Raw genomic sequence first — 18,695 nt, forward strand, 5'->3', positions numbered from 1 at the left:
AATTATTATTTGCATATTATCTTTCTGTGTTCTAAAAATAAATTCTGTCAGGTGTATATATTACTATATTTTCTTCCAGTTTGTGGCTTGCTTTTCCCTTTTGTAGTAGTGTTTTTGGTGAATAAAAGGTTTTTTTTATTTGACAAGGTCTGGTTTCTCAATTTTTTTTTTTTTTTTGGGGTACTGGAGATCAAACTCAGGACCTTGTATTTGCAAGGCAGGCGGTGGAACCACTGAGCCAAATCCCTGGCCCCTTGGTTTCTCAATTTTAAAAAATGCTAGTGCAGGCCGGGGATTTGGCTCAGTGGTTCTGTGCCTGCTTCGAAAGCGCAAGGTCCTGAGTTTGATCACCGGTACCAAAAAACAAAAAAAATTGCTAGTGCCTTTTGTGTCCTGTCTAAAAAATCTTTCTCTTCTTCAAGGTCATGAGGATATTCTCCAGTGTTGTATTCTTTTTTTTTGTTTGTTTTTTGTTTTTGTCACACACCCAGAGGCTTTTATTTCCAAGGTGAGTACAACCAGCTTTGAAGGAAATTGAGAAAATGGAATGATTACCATAGTTTTTACATTCAACTTTTTTCCAGTGTCTGCATTCGTGCTTTTGAATGTGACTAGAAAAAATTAATTTATCACAATTTTTGCATTCAACATGATTTTCACCATTATAAATGTCTTAGTTACTTTTCTCCTTGCTGAGACAAAATACCCAACACCCAAAGTTAAAGGAGGAAAGGTTTTTTTGGCTTATAGTTTATAGAGGTTTCAGTCCAGTTGGCCAGCTCCATGGCAGGGTGGCATGGCAGAAAGGCATTGCAGAGGGGAAACCGTCCACAGCAAACAGGCAGGTTGAGAGCACATTAGCCCTTTTTGTCCCTTGTATTTATGTAGGCTACCCACCCTAGAGCAGGTGTAGTAGCACTCACACCCTTAATTCTGGCCAGAACTATACCAAACCAATCAGTAGACTGATTTAGTAATCAGATACCCTTGATCCCAGCACCACACCCTCTAGATCCAGCCACCTCTGAAAAGCCCCATGACTGCATGAAGCTTTGGGGCTACATCTAAACACAAGCCATTAAGTTTTTCATGTTGATGAAGGGAATTGTAATAACAAAATGCTTTACCCCCACTGCTTCCATTAATACTCTCTAGTATGAATTCTTTCATGTTTTCTACGGTTGGAGGATGTGGAGAAAACTTTACCACATTGTTGGCATTCATATGGCTTCTCTCCACTATGAATCTTTTCATGTCTTCAAATGGAACTGATACATGTGAAAGCTTTACCACATCGTTTGCATTCGTAAGGTTTTTGCCCACTATGAGTTGTGCGATGTCTTCTAAATGAACTTCGATGACTGAAGGCTTTACCACACTGGTCACATTCATAGGGCTTTTCTCCAGTATGTGTTCTTTCATGCTCTTGAAGTGTTGAGAGACATCTGAAGCATCTCCCACATTGTTTACATTCATGGGGCTTCTCCTCCGTATGAGATCGTTTATGACAATGAAAGGAACTAGAAACACTGAAGGTTTTCCCACATTGTGTACATTCATAGGGCTGCTTTCCAGTATGAATTCTTTCAGTTCCCTGCCTCTCCAGTGTTGTATTCTGAAAGCTTTATAGTTTTAGCTTTTACATTTAGGTCTATGATCTATTTCAGATTAACTTTTTTTGTGTAGGGTGTACAGTAGATATAGTAATTTTTATACAGATATTCAGTTATTACAGCATCAATTATTGAATAGACTTTCCTTTCCTCATTGAATAGCACTGACACTTATTATAAATCAATTAAGGAAATGTGTTTGTGTGTGTGTGTCTGTGTGTGTTGCCAGGGATTAAGCCCAGGTCCTCACACATGCTGGGTAAGCACTCTACCACTGAGCTACATCCCTAGTCCTATCTATTTTTGGGGCTCCATACTGTGCTAATGGGTCCTTTTTTCTATTCATGGCAAATACCACACTTTTAATTATTATAACTTTATGTTAAGTCATGAAATCAAGACTTATCCTTCTTTAATATGGTTTTGGTTAGTGTGGTCAACTTGGGGCTTATGTCTGTTAGGGGTTAAATTGTGTCCCCTCCAAAGATATGCTCACTCCTAACCCCCAGTACTTATGAATATGGCCTTCCTTAGAAAATAGAGTTCTGTATTTACAGATGTGATCAAGTTAAGCTAAGATCATACAGGATTAGGGGGGCCTAATCCAATATGATTGGTATCTTTATAAGAAGAGAAGAGACCCAGGCAAAGACACCCTCGGGAACATCATGTAGAGAAAAGCAGGGATCAAGGTGATGAATTTACAAGCCAAAAATTGCAAGCATACCATCAGAAGCTAAGAAAGAGGCATGGAAAAGATTCTGCCTCAGAGTCTTCAGAAGAGACCAATAACTTGATTTCAGATTTCTAGCCTTCAGATCTCTGTGAGACAAGAAATTTCTATTGTTCTAAGCCCCTTGTTTTGATCTTTCTTACAGCAGTCCTAGCAAGCTACTACTGTACAATCACTGGAACATGATTCTTAAAGTATAAGGAAACAACTCTTAACCATACAAGTCCAAGGCTAAGGTGTTCCTGATAAAATTGATTTGGGGTTAAGTGTTAGGATTAGGTTCAACTGTAAGGCTTGGAAACCTCAAGAATGGTTTGTACAAGAAGGACATTTTATTTGTTACTTATTATTATTTGTGGTGCTGGAAATTGAACCCAGGGCCCCACACATGCTAAGAACATGCTCTACCTCTGAGCTACATCCCCAGTCCTTGAAATATTTTATTCTTCTCTCATGTAGGTGTTGGTAATCTGGGGTTGATTGGTACAGCAGCTCAATTACATCAGAGATCCAAGATTCTTCTGTCTTTTTGCTGCCATCCTCAGTAAGTGGCTTGTGCCTCATGGTGCGAAGTCTGTCCACATGTCTGCTTTTCACCCAGCATGAGGAAGGAAGCATGAGGGAGCCTGTCCCTTTTCATTAAGGACACACCCCAGAGGTTTCACAAGATAACCTGTGCTTACAGTCTCTGGTCCAAAATTTAGCCACATCATCACTCCTAACTCAAAACAGGTTGCAGTATGTTATTTCAGGAACCTGTGAGTCTACCCATTTATTAATAATTAGGAAAGGGAAATCTGATATTAGGAACCAACCAGAATTTCTTCCATAGAGTTTCTGTAGAGGAACATCGAGTACAGATGAAGATTAAAAATCAAATCTGGAAGTAAAAATCTAAAGCTAAAGAATGTTAGCTACACCTTGGAGTGTGAGATAGCCTAAGAGAGTGAAAAGGGAGAAGAAAGGATTAAGGTGAGACCTGATGATGAAGAAGAGAGTCAGCAGGGACCAAAGAAGAAGAATGAGGCTCAGGACACATTTCCAGGAAGGAATGGTCAACCGTGCATAGGGGAAGAGATGCTGCTATGGTCTGAATGTGTCAGGCTAAATGTCAAAACAGAACTGCCTGTGACATGTGACAATGTTATGAAACGTGACAGTGTTAAGAGGCACAGTCTTCAGGCAGTGATTAAGTCACGAGGGTAGAGCCCTCTAGGAAAGAACTAGGGGATTTATCAAAGGCTTGAGGGAGTTTTTTTCCCTTTCCTTGTGTCACTTGAGGACACAGCAAGAAGCCTCCATCAGATACTGAGTGCTCACGTCCTGACCTTGTGCTTCCCTGCCTCCGGAACAGTGAGAAACTTCTGTTGTTGATATACTACTCAGTCTGTGGTATTTTATCACAGCAGCACCAATAGTCTGACATATCAATTAAGATAAAGAACTGGTCTTTAAAAACATAAGAAGTGGTGCTTGTCCTATTTCAAGTCAAAGACAACCTCCAGGCTTTTTCTGAAAGCAGTTCTGTCTGTGTGACCAGTGACCTTCTGAAACTTGGAATTCAGGCAGCTCTCAGTGTAAGCAGTGTCATGATTAATTTAAGCTCAGGTCTGCTGAAAGATACAGTTCCCCACTCCGTCTCACTGAAGGACAAGGTTGCACCACAACACTGAGGTTATACATGTCTCTGTCACTATAGTCAGGTGACTGGGGGCCTTACGAGTTCCAAGGACTGGAATAGGGATTTAGCTCAGTGGTTCCTTCACAAACGTCAAAGTCCCAAGTTCAATCCCTGATACCAAAAAACAAAATAAAACAAAACCCAGCCAGAAGGCTCAAAAGATTAAGGGTATAACCTTTGCCTTTTGTCTGGTCCTAGGGAAGGAATAAAAGATAACACAGAAGTGGCTCTTTGGTCTCGGTGGCACAAGCAAGATGATGAAGGGAATGTCATCGTTTGGAAAGCGTTGTAATAAGATGCACACGCTGTGCCTCCGCTGTGGCTCTAGGGTCTACCACCCTCAGAAGACGCCCTGTGGCAAATGTAGCTACCCTGCCAAGCGCAAGAGAAAGTATAACTGGAGTGCAAAGGCTAAAAAAAGGTGAAGAGGCATATAAAGATTGTGTATCACCAGGGTCTGCTGTCTGCCTTGCAAAAGCAAGGTCCCTAGTTCAATCCCCGGTACCAAAAAAAAAAAAAAAGATTGTGTATCAAAAATTCAGCCATGGATACATTCCATGCATGAAGTTTCAGAACAATATTTAAACCCAAGACAGCTGCTGTTGCAGCATCCAGTGCATCTTGAGAATTTAAGCAATTACTCAAAACAATTTGTTGGTTTTAAAAGATTTTTTAAAAGATAAACACAGAAGTGGACTCAATGTGTGCACTAAGATGTGTATGAGGACGTTAACTGTAGCCCTGTTTGTGATAAAGATTAGAAAGAACCTAATTGTCATCAGCTGGAGGGTGGACACATACATTATGCTGTGTTCTATCAACGGACTTCTGATGGCAGCTCCTTAACCTCAGGTCCCAGATTAGCAGCTGCTCTGCTACCTCAGGGCAAGACCAGAGGATGTCATGGGCTAGGAGAGCAGGAGAGGAAAAAGGATTTGTGGAGGATGAGGAAAAGAGGAAAAAAGATGACATGAGAGAGGCAGGTGCTTTGTCCTGTTGCATCAAGGACCTGATTATCTGCTTTCCTATTTGGAGCCTTCTCCAGCTCCTCAGTTCTCAACCTCACACACCCTTGGAGCCTCCCACGGTGGCAGTGGCGGGTTAGTGTGGGGTGTGGTGAAACTAAAAATGGCCCTGAAACCACAGCACCCGCCTTTCTCGTGCCACTTAGCCTGAGAGTCAGTTTTCTCACCTGTGAGATAGTTTTCTCTCCCTTTTAGGACTGCTGTGGGGGCTAGAATAGGTACATCCTGGCATCAAGGTCTTGCATAACCCGGGTTAGATGCTTTTCTTCTCTCTGGGGCAGTCCGCAGATCAAAGACCTCAAACTGCTGTCTCACAGAACTTTCGGCCATAATGCCTTTGCGCACTTGATATATGTCTATTGCAACTGAAGGACGGACAGATTTCGCTTTTTGCTGTTTTTTGGTGGTGGGGACGGTATCCATAGGGCCTCATACATGCTAGGCAAGAGCTCTGCTGGTACCATTGAGCTACACCCCGGGCCCTTGCTTTCCTGTAAATAGCTGTGGCAAGTGGCTGTCCTGTTGGCTGGCACAACCTCTAGGACGGTAGCCTAGACTAAATGGGAGTTCTTCTCAGACGCTGTTAGGGTATCTCATTAGTGTGGACACTGCGAGGCCCTAACAGGCTCCTCCGGAATGAAGTCAGAGCGAGCACCTCGCAGTGTGAGATGGCAACCACCAAGGACTCCACCTCCTTCTGCTCCTCTCCGCCCTCTGCTCTGCCGCTCTGTCCGTACAGTCTTGAGCCCTGGGGAAATGGGGTGAGATCCCTCCGGGTCTAAGCATCCCACGGCCACGGGCCCCTTTATTTTTTTCGGCAAGCTGGCGAAGCTCTGCATTTCCACGTCCATTTCACAGACGAGAAAACTGAGACTCCCGGAGGCTCTGGAGAACCCAAGAGCCAACGAAGAGTGAACTCTCTGGGGCTTCGGTGGTGACGCCAGACATTTCCGTGGGTCAGGTTGTCAGGGTGCGCGGGGAAAGTGGCGAGTAAACATTTGGGGCTGTAACCCGGGCTCTGGCGACAAGTCGTCACTGCGGTTCCCAGGCGGGGGCGTCCCCTAGCTGGGCCGGGTTGCGCGGGCCGCCCGGCTCCCGGGCTCCCGGGCTCCCGGGGGCCCGCCTTCAACCGGCCTGGCCCCGCCCCCGGCGGCTATAAGATCGCGGGACGGCGGGGCTCCGGGCAGCTAAGAGCTCGTGGGTCGGCAGCCGGGTTGCGGTGTGAGCGCTGCCGGGCGGAGGAGCTGCGAGCGCGGGTGGGCGCGAGAGGACGAACCGCACTGCCGGGTCTCAGCGCGGGCGTCGCCCAGCGCCTCGCGGGGGCCGAGCCCAGCCGACCCATGAAGCCTCCCTCGGCGCAGGGCAGCCCCGCGGCCACCGCGGCTGCAGGTGAGCTCAGGGGTTCCGGTTCTCCAAAGCCCGGCCCTGCAGGTGGGGGGACTGAGAAGCGGGGTCTCGTGTGGTCCCTTTACACTACCGCCCTCCTATCCTGGACGGCGGAACCCTGCCCCAGGTCTCCCCGAGCCCGACAAATGAGGCGCGTTCTGACTCAGCCTCCCCACTCCCGCCAGGTTCGCCCCCACCCCAAGTAAGAGAGCGTGGGACCCAGCAGCGCGTGGGAGAGCGCGTGCCTGTGTCGATTAGCATCTAACTGGGCTTCAGCCTTGCCAGCGAAGGCTCAGTTTCCTATCTGTACAGCGGTCTGGATCGTAGGATGCACTGGGAGGGCGGCTGGATGGCTAAGATAACTGTGGCTGACACCCGGCAAGCGCGTGTTAGTTGTTCTGGGGAGGGGTGCCCGCCCTCGACCCCCATCCACTGAGCTCATCGTCCCTATCCCCAGCCCCAGCCTTGGCCTCTGTGGCCGCCGCAGACCTGACGGACGCGCTCTGCGAGTTTGACGCGGTGCTGGCTGACTTCGCGTCGCCCTTTCACCAGCGCCACTTCCATTACGAGGAGCATCTGGAGCGCATGAAACGGCGGAGCAGCGCCAGCGTCAGTGACAGCAGCGGCTTCAGCGACTCGGAGAGTAAGTGTGGCCCGCTCCGGGACGGTGTTCCAGGACCACGCAACTCAGGGCTGCTACGTAGGGCTGTGGCCTCAGTGTACTTATCTGGAGTCCAGAGAACTAAGACCCGAAGCTCAGCACCCTGTCTAGAAGGCCTGGGCACTGAGTCCCTGGAGGACCCGTTGCCCTACCTGACTGTGCAGCTTTTTCTGATACAGCCAGTTGAGACTCACGGGACCTGAGCCAGGCCTTTCCACTGCTTCCCCTCCTCCCCTTCCTCTGCTTTTCTCTCCCCTCTAAGTCATTACTTTTTAGAGCATGTGGAACAAGTGCCACTGGAATGGGAGGGGGTAGGTGGGGACGAGTGAGAGCACAGAACTGAAGCATTTGTGAAACCAGGAAAGGTTTCATAAGCCGCTCTTCTTGGAATTTTTTGAAATAACTTGTTGCACTTTCTTCTGGCTATGAGCTTCCAGACATGTTGCTCCACTGCATGCAATTTTGAAAGACTCCCTGGCACTGCAAAGTTCAAACCCTGTTGAGAGTGTCTGTCTTCAGACAGGTCCACCACCAGTGTCTGTCTTCAGACAGGTCCACCACGCAGGCTGGTGTGGGAGCTGGAGAGCAGATGTTGAGGTCCTGGTGACCTTTCTCCCAGTGAGGGTCACCCTCAGGGCCTCTGTCTTAACCTTGTAAGAGAGACAGCTTTTTCAGGAACTTGAATGTCCTAGAAGATTATGGATACCTGTTTAAATGTTAAACACCAAATATAGTGACTTTTTAATATTATGTGATTGGTTTCCAAAACCATTTTAAAAGTGAACTTTAAATTCTTCTGTTTATTCTTGGGCTTTTAATCCCTAGATATGTGATATTCAGGAAACATCTTGGCCTTTACTTGATAATGGATGTGAAAGTAATGCCCTTTCCTTGTGATTCTCTGATTCTGAAATCTGGAGCACTTCCTTGTTAGTGGGCAAACAGCAGTCCTTCTTTCTGACAGGAATAATGGTCCTCACCACCCTGGTCAGGATTTGAGTCAGAAACCTGAGTTCCAGTTGAATTTTCTTAGCAGTCCTTCCAGGTTAGACCAAGCTGTAACTTTGGAGGTGAAAGGGGGTGGAAGACTGCTGTTAATTTTCCTGTTAGAATTCTTGGATTTTTTTTTTTTTTTGTACCAGGGATCGAACTCGGGTCCTTACACTTGCAAGGCAGGTGGCAGAACCACTGAGCTAAATCCTCAGTCCCTGGTTTATTTATTTATTTATTTATTTATTTATTTATTTATTTAGCTAATATCTTGGCTGCTCATTTTCAAAGGGAAGTGTTAAAATTTTTGAAATTTGTCTCAATACCTGTGGCCAGACTTAAAGGGGGCATGGAGCAAGTTACTCATCAAATACAAATTCTCTCCTCCATGGAAAAGAAAGCTAGTTATTGCTGCTCTATGGCAAAGAACAGCTTCTGTCTAAGCCACAGCCACATTCTGCTAGAAAATGCTCAGAACTCACCCATTCATGACTGATTGCAAGATCTGCTATAAGTGTAGATTGTTCTCCACAAGACTAGTTAGAAATAGTCTCGGCAGGAGTTGTGTGTATGTCTAAATAGTAATTTCTCAAGGAAGCATAGAATGTGTGTCTTAATTGCTGCCAAGAATTGAGCATAGACGTTTGTTATACTCATTTGCCCCTTTGATGTTTTTCTGTGCAAGAGTTGAGAGCAGCCTACTGAAATTTAGCTCTCCGAAAGTGGGCAACCAGCAGTTCACTTTTACCAAGCCCTTACTATGAGTATTTATTAGTTCTTGCTTTTAGTGATCTCTCTGCTGTTCTTTGTGATCTTTACCAGTTCATTGTTAGGTAATATCTGATAACATTTTTCTGATAACAGAAGAATCACACGGGCTGACTCCCCACAGCCTTGTTCTGTCACCATAGATGGTTGACCAGCGTGGGAACTAGCTCCTCAGGAATACATGGAAGTCTTGTTGAACCCAAAGCATGTATTGGTTTATCAGTGGTGGTTGTGTTTGAAGCTCTCTTCTTGAGGAGGTGGTGAGCTAGCAGGTCAGCAGAGCCCAGAACTCCTAAGATAAGAAGAGGACCAAAATATCTTTAAAACCATGAAAGTATAGCTTGATTTCTCAAATGTGTTTTAATGAAATTTTTACACACTATATTCCAGATTTTTAACTGATGTGTTAATTTATGCTTTACCTGATTGGTTTTAGGTAGGGTGAACTTAGATCTCTGATATTCTGGGGTTTCACGTACATTTTCTTTTTAGGAGTTAATGTTTTTCTGTTTAATAGGAAAGGTCTGAGGTCTACTCTTTATGCTAAGGCTATGACATAATAGATATTTTAGGGAATGAGGAACTGGCTTCTTTAGCAAGAGTTAGAACATCTGCAAATCTTTGCCTAGAGTATTCTGGTCTGATCCCAGGAGAGGGGACCTTACAGGCCCTGGAGGACCAGAATGACAGATGGTGAGTTGTGACTCATCTGCCTAGGAGCCACTGAGACCAGAACTTGAACTTGTTCAAGCCATGAGAGGATGAGGCCAGTTAGGGGTCATCAGGATGCCCTTATGGTATTATGTTAAGACTCCCTGGTGAGTTACAGGTTTTACTCTGATGCCTGGTGAGTTGTCTAGAGGGATAGGGCAGTCATAGAAGGGGAACTGGGGCCACAGCGGTGAAAATGAGAATTGGAGCTCTTTCTTATTATATCCTACTTTAGTGAAGCTGTCAGAATTTAGATTCTGGGGAGGAGAACCACTTCCCCCATCCCTGCCATCCTGTGGAAAAAGGGAAAGAGACCCAAGGCTTTCTTTGTCTCAGTAAATTACTATAGTTTGCTGTAAATGTGTGGGATTGTTCTATATTTATAGGAGCTTTGGGTAAGGTTTACTCTCTGTGGTTTTACTCCCTTCTGGAGTAACACATGTTGGTTAAATTACTTTTCTCCCAACCTCTTTCCCCGTCAAACTCAAAATTCATACCTGCCTTTTAAACAATCCTCTGTTTTGGGCATAGAGTTTCTCAAGCTCTTTTGGTGCACCTGAAATTAGCAGTTGTATATTTAATATGCTTTTATTTCTTTTGATAGTGTCTTAGAAAACTCAATCCCAGAATTGGAGATTTTTGGTTTCAGTGCCCTAAGTGGACCTGCCATGGATGTACCTAATTTTTTTTTTTTTTTGATACTGGGTATTGAACTCAGGACTTTGTGCTTGTGAGGCAGCCATGGTGTCATTGAGATAAATCCCCAACCCATATAATGGGTTTTGAGATGCTACTAAGGTAGGGTTTCAGAGCTGATTGAAGTAGACATTATAAGGCCTTGAAATACCCAGCCTTACCACCTTCTGAAGTTCTCCAAATCATCACTGTTATGAATCCTTTGAGCCCCCATTAACAGCAGCACGTGGCACAGGGGTGGGGCAATAATACATGAATATGCTATCAGCCAGGGACACATTGCTGTCATTTTATCAGAAGGAATGGCTGTTGTCTTGCAAGGAATAGATCTAGTTCCAGAGAGGGGAAAGAAATAGGAAGTCAGGCCTTGCTTACCTTTTAAGCTACTACACCCCCCACCATGAGATTCTATTCATTGTAGATTCTTAATGAAAATCCATGGAAAGACATTTTATTGAGTACAGGTAAAGTGGTCTAGAGTTTGAGGTTCCTCTGTGTTGAATTTGCTCTTGGGACTCTCTGAAGAGAAACTTCAAGAATTTTGCTGCTGTCAAAATAGAGCAGAAAACCAGGGCCTAGAATCTTATTCCTTTTATTCTCTGTAACAACTTTTCTCTCCTGACCTGCTGTTCTCTATTTTGCTAAGAACTTTGGAAAAAAAAATCATTAACGCTGTGCACAGAGTGCCTAGGTGGTTATTACACATGCTGTCCGCAGTGGTTTAGCGAGGGAGGTCTGGACTTGCCCTTTTCTTTTCTTTCTTTGTTTTTTTTTTTTGGTACCGGGGATCGAACTCAGGACCTTGTGCTTTCAAGGTAGGCACTGGAACCACTGAGCTAAATCCCTGCCCCTGGACTTGCTCTTTTCATTCTTTATGTGAATGGCATCAGTGGACTCTTACTACCACAGAGTGCAACTAAACGGGGCAGATTTGGCTGTAGGATGCTGAGGGTTCATTTCCTCTTGATGGTTGAAAGTGGAACATCACAGAGTCTGGAGTTGGGTTAGCCCAGACTGTGTACCTCATGGAAAGAGATGACAGTTACTGTGTGGCAATGAGCTGTGAGCTGTGAGCGTGTGTGTGTGTGTGTGTGTGTAGAGGCGTCTGGAACGAGAGTGGGGAGTGGGGACGTGAGCATATGGTATGCTGACGTGCCTGTGAGCATGTTTATATAGAGAAATACTGTAACTTGAAATCTTTTTCCTCTTTGGCCCTTATTGGGAAGTACCATTGAGTTCATTAGTACATTAAGAAGAGGAACTGCTGACCATTTTTGATAATCTGGCTTGCCACTGGATTTATCAGTCAGATAAAAGTCAGTTGTCTTGAGTTTGGAGAAAGTACTTGGATCACGGTTTTTAGCATGTGGACCAGACTCTGAAGGATTAGTGCAAATTGGGGCCATCCTCCAAGTCTCTGGCTCTTTTTCCCCAGTATTTCCCAAGCCACTTGAGTTGTCTTGAGCTTTGTCTGAATCCTCATCATATGCCATCTTTTCTACCATCACCTTTTACAATGGTCTTTTATATGTTGACATAGTTTCTTCCTCAAACACTAAGTAATCTTTGGTCTACTTTCCTGGAAGGTGAACTGATTGTGCTGTCCCTTTCCCTCAAAGCATAATATGTGGCTATAAAATTGCTGGTGTTGGGGCAGAACACAGTTGAAGTCCAGTCAGAAGTGCCAGTAGTGCACACAGGCAGGGGTGGAGTGAGGTATGGTGTTCATAATGGCTCCCAAGTGCCAGATGTTCCGGGAGATAAAGACCAGAGTGGTGCCCCCCCACCCGCCTAGTTCTGGGCCAGTGAATCGTGGAGTTTGAACTCTGCCTGGATCTGAAGTGGGGTGAAATTCTTGAATTGTTTTAGAGCCAAGGATAATGTGCCAAGGGCCTCGTTTATCTTTTGGCTTGTGGTCAGTTCTGGAATCCTCTGTAGTTTCCTTGCCCCTAAGTCTTACCTTTTTTCTTCCCCCAAATTTTTCATGTGTATTCATGGTGAGTCTCCTGGTTGTTGCAGTGACAAACACTAAAGCTCTTCCATAGGTCTGCAAAGGGCACAATCACTTTCCTGTGTGCAGGGGGACTGTCTTCTAGAGGTGAGCTCAGCTGACAAACCACGCAGGAGAGTTTTCCAAGTCAAGTTTGGGAAAGCACCAGTGTCTTGAGAAATATTACACTTGATCTTAGCCAAAAGGCCAAGAAGCGATGTCTTGAGAAATATTAAGTGCAAGGCACAAAAAGTGTTCTGTAGTCATGTAACACAGAAATAGGGCCAAACTGGTTTATCACAAGACTTCTCAGGAATGTTAAAAATGGAAATGATTAAAGGTGCTCAACTGTTTCTGCAACTTAGTTGATCATGCAGCTCTTCTTTTCAGAGGACCATCATTCTGAGGACTGTATTTTTGGGGGGACATGTAGGTATAAATTTCACTGTTTTGGCTCTCAGTAGGTGTTCATCATAAAAGCCCTGAAAATGATTATGGTCCTTTTTTTTTTTTGGTACCGGGGATCAAACTTGGGTCCTTGGGCTTGCGCAGCAGGCGGCGAAACCACTGAGCTAAATCCCCGGCCCAATTATGGTCCTTTTAGATGACCTAAGCTGGACCTCTTGAAGAAAGAATAGATTGTGAGGTTGGGTCACAAAGGTCTGTGCATGTTTGGTAAAGTGGACCAGACAGACACGTGGAAAGAAAGAAAACAAGATGGCGGCTGGGCCACCTGGTCAGAAGGAAGGAGGAAAGAAAGCCAGCTGTGGTGCCTGAGAAGGTAGTGGCCTTTAAGGGATGACGCTGAATTCTTTCCAGACCAGAAAACCCTCTTTCTGAAATGCTAATTCTTATCGCTTCTTGACCTTTTGGCTAAGATCAAGTGAAATGCTAATTCTTTTTATGCCTAACATGTCTTATATAACTTAGTTAAGTTTCATTTTTGCTTAAGGGAACCAAAGCAAGATATTTTTGTCTCTCTTGAGCTAAACAGAATTAGTCTAAATAAAGGAACCCTAAGGGAAAGAGGCAGCCCAACCAGGCCCTCAGTATTCAGCCACCCTTCTCACCTGAAAAGCCTTTCCAGAGCTTGTGTGTACTACAACATGGGCTGGTTTTGTGTTCTACATTAACCAGGAGGCTGTTCCATTGTGACGACCGACCATGGCCACATCCTGCTTCCGCTACCTGCTGTGCCTTTGAGCCTTCTGACTTGGTGCTGCTATCTATGTGTCACCACTCATCAGTAGGGCTGGCAGTGGGCTGACAGAGGGCTGGCTTCCTTCTCAGCAGAACCTAGAGAAATAGAATCTCAGAACTCCAAGGTGGGGGGAACTTTAAGGATTAAGTCCAGCTTTCTGTTTTTATTGAGGCACAAAATGAGGCCCAGATACACTGTCTTGCTCAAGGGCACTTGCTTCTGGGCCTCCTGTAGCCCTGCTTCTGTAGGGAGTTTGCCTTCCGGTCACTCTGGAGGTATGAAAATAGGAGCAGTGAAATCCCTTGCAGGTCTGTTGTAGACAACCAGAAATCATTTTTGACGCTAACTTGTCCCTAGACTGTAAGATCTTGGGAGAAATCCATGATAAAAATTCTCTCATGACCAAAGAGCAAGGAGGAGGAGGATGATTTGTGTGTGTGTGTGTGTGTGTGTGTGTGTGTGTGTGTGTGTGTCTGTGTATGTTATTGAACCCAGGACCTTCACTGAGTTACATCTCCAGCCCTTTTAAAAAATTTTTTATTTTCTGGCCGGGGATTTAGCTCAGTGGTGCCACCGCCTGCCTCTAAAGCACAAGGTCCCAAGTTCGATCCCTGGTACCAAAAACAAATTTTTTTTTTTTTTTAATTTTCAGCCAGGCATGGTGGTGCATGCCTGTGACCCCAGCACTCGGGAGGCTGAGCCAGGAGGATTGCCATGAGTTCAAGGCGAGGCTGGGCTACATAGTGAGTCCAAGGCCAGCCTGAACTATATACAGTGAGATCTTGTCTCAAAAAAAAGAAAAAAAAGGTTTTTTTAAATTTTGAGACAGAGTCTTGCTAAGTCACTAAGTTGCCCAGGCTGAGTTTGGACTTGCAATCCTTCTGCTTCAGCCTCTCAGAGTGCCACCATTCCTGGCTGGGAGAGAAGATTATTAAGTCATGGGGCCCAACTTTGTGCTTGTATTTTAGGGGATTCAGAGGGGCATTTTTCATGGCTTGATCATTGGGTTTGACATTTGATCAGTAGCTTCTGTGTGCCAGTAGGAGTCTGGTCCTAATGATTCCATTGAAGGGTTTTTTTGGTGGGGGGTGGTTACTGGGGATCGACTTCAGGACCTTGGAAGTTTTTTAAGGAAGCAAGGGTTTTGATGTGCTTGACTGGAGACATGTGTTCACATGCACACATGCACTCTCCCCTTCCTTTAATCATTGTGGGGAATAAATATAAAATCTGGAAGTCCACCTGTTTACTATAGATTTGCCACTTTTGTTCCTTTTGAAGATAAACTTCTTATCAGTAGTTAATAGACTGATGAGTCTACAGTTTAATGACTACCAGTTCTAATGAGTATGATTTCTTTTCTGGAAGGTGCAGATTCACTTTACAGAAACAGCTTCAGCTTCAGTGATGAAAAATTGAATTCTCCAACAGACTCTGCCCCAGCCCTATTGTCTCCCTCCATCACCCCTAGGAAAGGTAAGCTCCTTAGTTGGAATGTGAGTTTTTGTGCTTCTTAGCCCTTCTCTCTTTCCTTTATCCCCAGCCAGTCTTTCCCAAATGTGCAAGCAGACAGATAAGGATAATATCTTAGTAGAGGAGAATGTAAAGTGGAATTTGTTATTTCTCAGTGTTTTGATTGGTGTTAGAACAAGATCAGATGATTTGGGGCAGAATACCTGTATTCACAGGGAGAAAGACAACTTTAAATTCTAGACTGTTCTCTCCTGTGCTATAAATGAGGCTGTACCAAATGATAGCTTCTCACTAGGTTCCTCCAGACTAGTTTGTTCTAGAATTTAAAACTCAGCAGTTTGGCTTTATAAAAAGGAGGACTATTTTTTATTGCATTAACTGTTTAAACAATACTTTCAGATGACAAATTTAGCAATTAAATGGGGTCATCATTATGAGACAGGCAGTGCTGTAATATAATTCAAAATAGCAGCTCCAGCCTGGGGCTACTATGATTATTAATAGAGCTAAAAAGTTTTTAAAGATGCATGAGCTATTTCTTATTTTTTGGAACTCGCAGAGTGTCTCCAGCTAGAGAGCTCAATGTTCTCTTATACTGGACAAGTGCCCTTTTGAAAACAAAGGGAAGTTTTTCCTTTCTAAGTAAAGTTATACTTGCTGAAAATAGTTGTAGAATGCCATAAAATGGAACATACTTAAAAAAGAAATATGAAGATTCCATCACTTTTCTCAATCTGGCATTAAGATAGAACTTCTCTCTTTCTTGAAAGAGGTATTTAAAAATTCTCTTCTTAACCCAGTAACGTTAGCAGTCACTGGGGATTCAGCCGTTGTCCAGCTTTCAGTCTGTAATGGATCTGTGGAATTCAGAGATAGAGCAGTCTAGAAGGTGGCTTAAATTGTCCCCAGATTTGCTACCTGATCCTCTAGGAATTAAAGAGGGAAAATATCACCCCCAGTGGCAAATTTATTTGAAAAACTAAGAACAATGAACTATTTGTGGCAATGCATTTCAGGGAAGGCTCAAAATGATAAACACTACTGAACCAAGTGAAATATATGGATGAAGTCTATACTGAAGGGTATAGAGAGAACAAAATCTAAGTATGGACTCAATACTTTTTTGCTGGCATCTAGATAGAATGATGGAATGGGGGACAGTAGTAGTTCTTTATCCATTTCATCCTGGAAGAATTCTGAGGGCTGTGATATTGCCCCAGAGCAGTGACACAAGCAAAATTGCATCAGAAGACAAGGGCAGCAGGAATTAAAATTAGGGCTGGCACAGGATACAGTTCAATTTTTTTGTTGTTTGGTACTAGGGATTGAACTCAGGACCTTGCGCTTGTGAGGCAGGCAGTGGAACCACTGAGCCCTTCAATAAGTTTTTGAGGATAGATGTAAAACGAAAATAATTCATTCTATAATCCTGAAAATTCTGTCATCCTTGAAAACTTGACATGGGATCATCTTTAATATGGAAACCAAACTCTCCTCTTTTACAGCCAAATTAGGAGACACAAAAGAGCTAGAAGACTTTATTGCTGATCTTGACAGAACATTAGCAAGTGAGTACATGCTTGGTATTTAAAAAAAAAAATCAAAGAGAAAACTAACCGACACTTCTGATAAAGAGCTATAATGTTTACCAGCTTGGCCGGGGGGCAGGAAGTTACATCATAAGACTTCTTTGGGTTTAGAAATAGGACCCTAGTGGCTCAGAAAGATTTTCTGTGGATAAGCTTGTGTTAAAGTAGACTGTGTTCAGTGAGAACAGGTCACCAGCAAATAATGGTTTTTTGTTTGGTAAATGGAAAGTGAGCAGCAAGACTGGAGCATTACCATCCTGATGGCATGCTAGATTTCTCAGAGAAGAAGCAATCTGCTTGGTCACACAAGCATTACTCTAGCAACTTGGAGCCTTCCATCCCAGGGCCCAGGGTAATTTCCCCATGTTTCCCAGGATCTTGGTGAGGTCTGGCTTAGAGAAGAGTGCCAAGGAGATAACTGGCTTGGGGAGACCAAGTCAATTACCAAGTGACCCAAGTTAAATACTCCTGCTTCTCATTCAGGAATTACACTAATGGTGATCCATTTTTTATGACCAAAAATATTGGAAGCTGAAGACATCAGATCATAACTGAAATAGGGAGGTCTAGAGAGAGGACCTGTCACCGTCTTTCTACATACACATATTACTTTGAAAGGACAAGGTTGCAAGAGCCAAGAGGACCAATGTAAGCTTCCAGAATGAGTTTCTGCAAACGGTTTCACAGCAGCGGGATCTTGTTCAGTCATAAAGTGGGCCTCAGAGAATCTCGTCACAGTCTCTTAAGTTTTTTAGTGAAAGGGTTCATTTTTCTATACAAAGCATTTTATGCTATACTCTACTAAATAGCCAGTAGATCAGAAAGTGGCTACTTAAAAATAACTGTTCTGGGCCGGGGATTTAGCTCAGTGGCACCGTGCCTGCCTCGAAAGCACAAGGTCCTGAGTTTGATCCTTGGTACAAAACAAACACAAACAAACAAACGAAAACAAAACTCTGTTCTTAATACTCTTTCAGACAGAGCAAAGTATTTGGTAGAAAGTCTTTGCATCTTTTCTATTTACTTGAAGATTTTATTGCCCCTTTCCTGATATGCTGCACCATCCTACATCAGGGGACCTAGGCCTGTTGTGACAGAGATTATTATAATTGCAGCACAATTTGTATCAGACTCATGTAACAAGCCTGTCTTCTTCGTGATAATCGCAGCTGGCTGCCCAATCATTCCAGTTAACCAGACACATTATGTGGGAAGCCTGCCATTAAGTTCAGTGATTTGATGCCAGTCTGAGACTGTGATGTGGCTAAGCCTAAGAATTGTGAACTTCTGTCAGTGGCTAACCTTACCTATGTCCTATTTACAGGTATGTGAAGTAAGGAGTTCCAGGTCCTTTTATCACATGAAAGAAGCTTCAGAAAGCTCCAAGGACCTGGCAAAATCAGCTACTAGAAAATTAGCTGCTGCCAGAGGGAAGAGAGATGAACACCTACTCATCTACCACCAGGCGTTCTTAGACCCACCCTAAGATAGCTCTTGGGCCTACCTCTGGGCAATTCAGACAGTGAAACTGATTTTGTTTACCTACCTGCAGTATATTAGAACAGATGGTCTATGCTAATGTTGTATTTTTCTTTTAAAACATAGCTTTTCTGTAATTTAAAGTGCTTTTATGAAAATATTTGTAATTAATTATATATAGTTGGAAATAGTAATATGCTTTCCCCTTTGTAATATATTTTTGTATACAAATAAAATTTGAACTGGAGTCTGTATTTTGTAAGCTTCCTTTTTCTTCATTTCTCTCAATATATTTTCATTCAGTAATAGCCTAGTGGGAACAAGGATCTGGACTCTTAACAAGGACCCTGGGTGCTGCTGGATTACACTAGGCATGAAGATGATAAACTTAGAAATGCTTTCCTTAGAGCTCATTCAGTGTTTTAGAGGGCCATACTGACAGAGGGTTGATGGGAAATTTTAATGTGAGGATTGTAGTCTTCATGGATGTTAGTTTTTTCTTCTATCCCATTCACCTTGTCCTATCATGGCACCTTTGCAGGTACATAGACTCCTTTGAAATAAAGAAAATACCAGTTGTACTGAAACCCCAAGACTTAAAGAGGAGGGAAAGTTGTGGCAGCTGGAGGACTTCAAAATGAAGGTGCTTTTTCGAAGCATGGGCTAAGGAAGATTTGATGGTGCTGCATTGAGCTAACA

The 18,695-nt window shown here is 43.8% G+C and overlaps 1 protein-coding gene across 1 annotated transcript; it reads left to right on the top strand.

The window, feature by feature from the left end:
• The first annotated feature begins 6,222 nt into the window (after nucleotides 1-6,222).
• Nucleotides 6,223-18,250, top strand: Rgcc (regulator of cell cycle). Its single transcript, XM_004844255.4, has 5 exons — nucleotides 6,223-6,441; nucleotides 6,896-7,081; nucleotides 14,824-14,931; nucleotides 16,434-16,496; nucleotides 17,842-18,250. Exons 1-5 carry the CDS (start codon nucleotides 6,393-6,395, stop codon nucleotides 17,847-17,849), a joined length of 414 nt encoding a protein of 137 aa, XP_004844312.1. The 5' UTR covers nucleotides 6,223-6,392; the 3' UTR covers nucleotides 17,850-18,250.
• Nucleotides 18,251-18,695: the final 445 nt, after the last annotated feature.

The sequence above is a fragment of the Heterocephalus glaber genome, unplaced genomic scaffold (assembly GCF_053883595.1).
Source record: "Heterocephalus glaber isolate CG9 unplaced genomic scaffold, H.glaber_assembly_v1.0 deba00001666, whole genome shotgun sequence".
Lineage (NCBI taxonomy): Eukaryota > Metazoa > Chordata > Mammalia > Rodentia > Bathyergidae > Heterocephalus > Heterocephalus glaber.

Coding starts and splice junctions, on each gene's coding strand:
- Rgcc (XM_004844255.4), top strand. CDS start 6,393: ATGAAGCCTCCCTCGGCGCAGGGCAGCCCCGCGGCCACCGCGGCTGCA. Junction 6,442..6,895: donor CGCGGCCACCGCGGCTGCAG/GTGAGCTCAGGG, acceptor CCCTATCCCCAG/CCCCAGCCTTGGCCTCTGTG. Junction 7,082..14,823: donor CGGCTTCAGCGACTCGGAGA/GTAAGTGTGGCC, acceptor CTTTTCTGGAAG/GTGCAGATTCACTTTACAGA.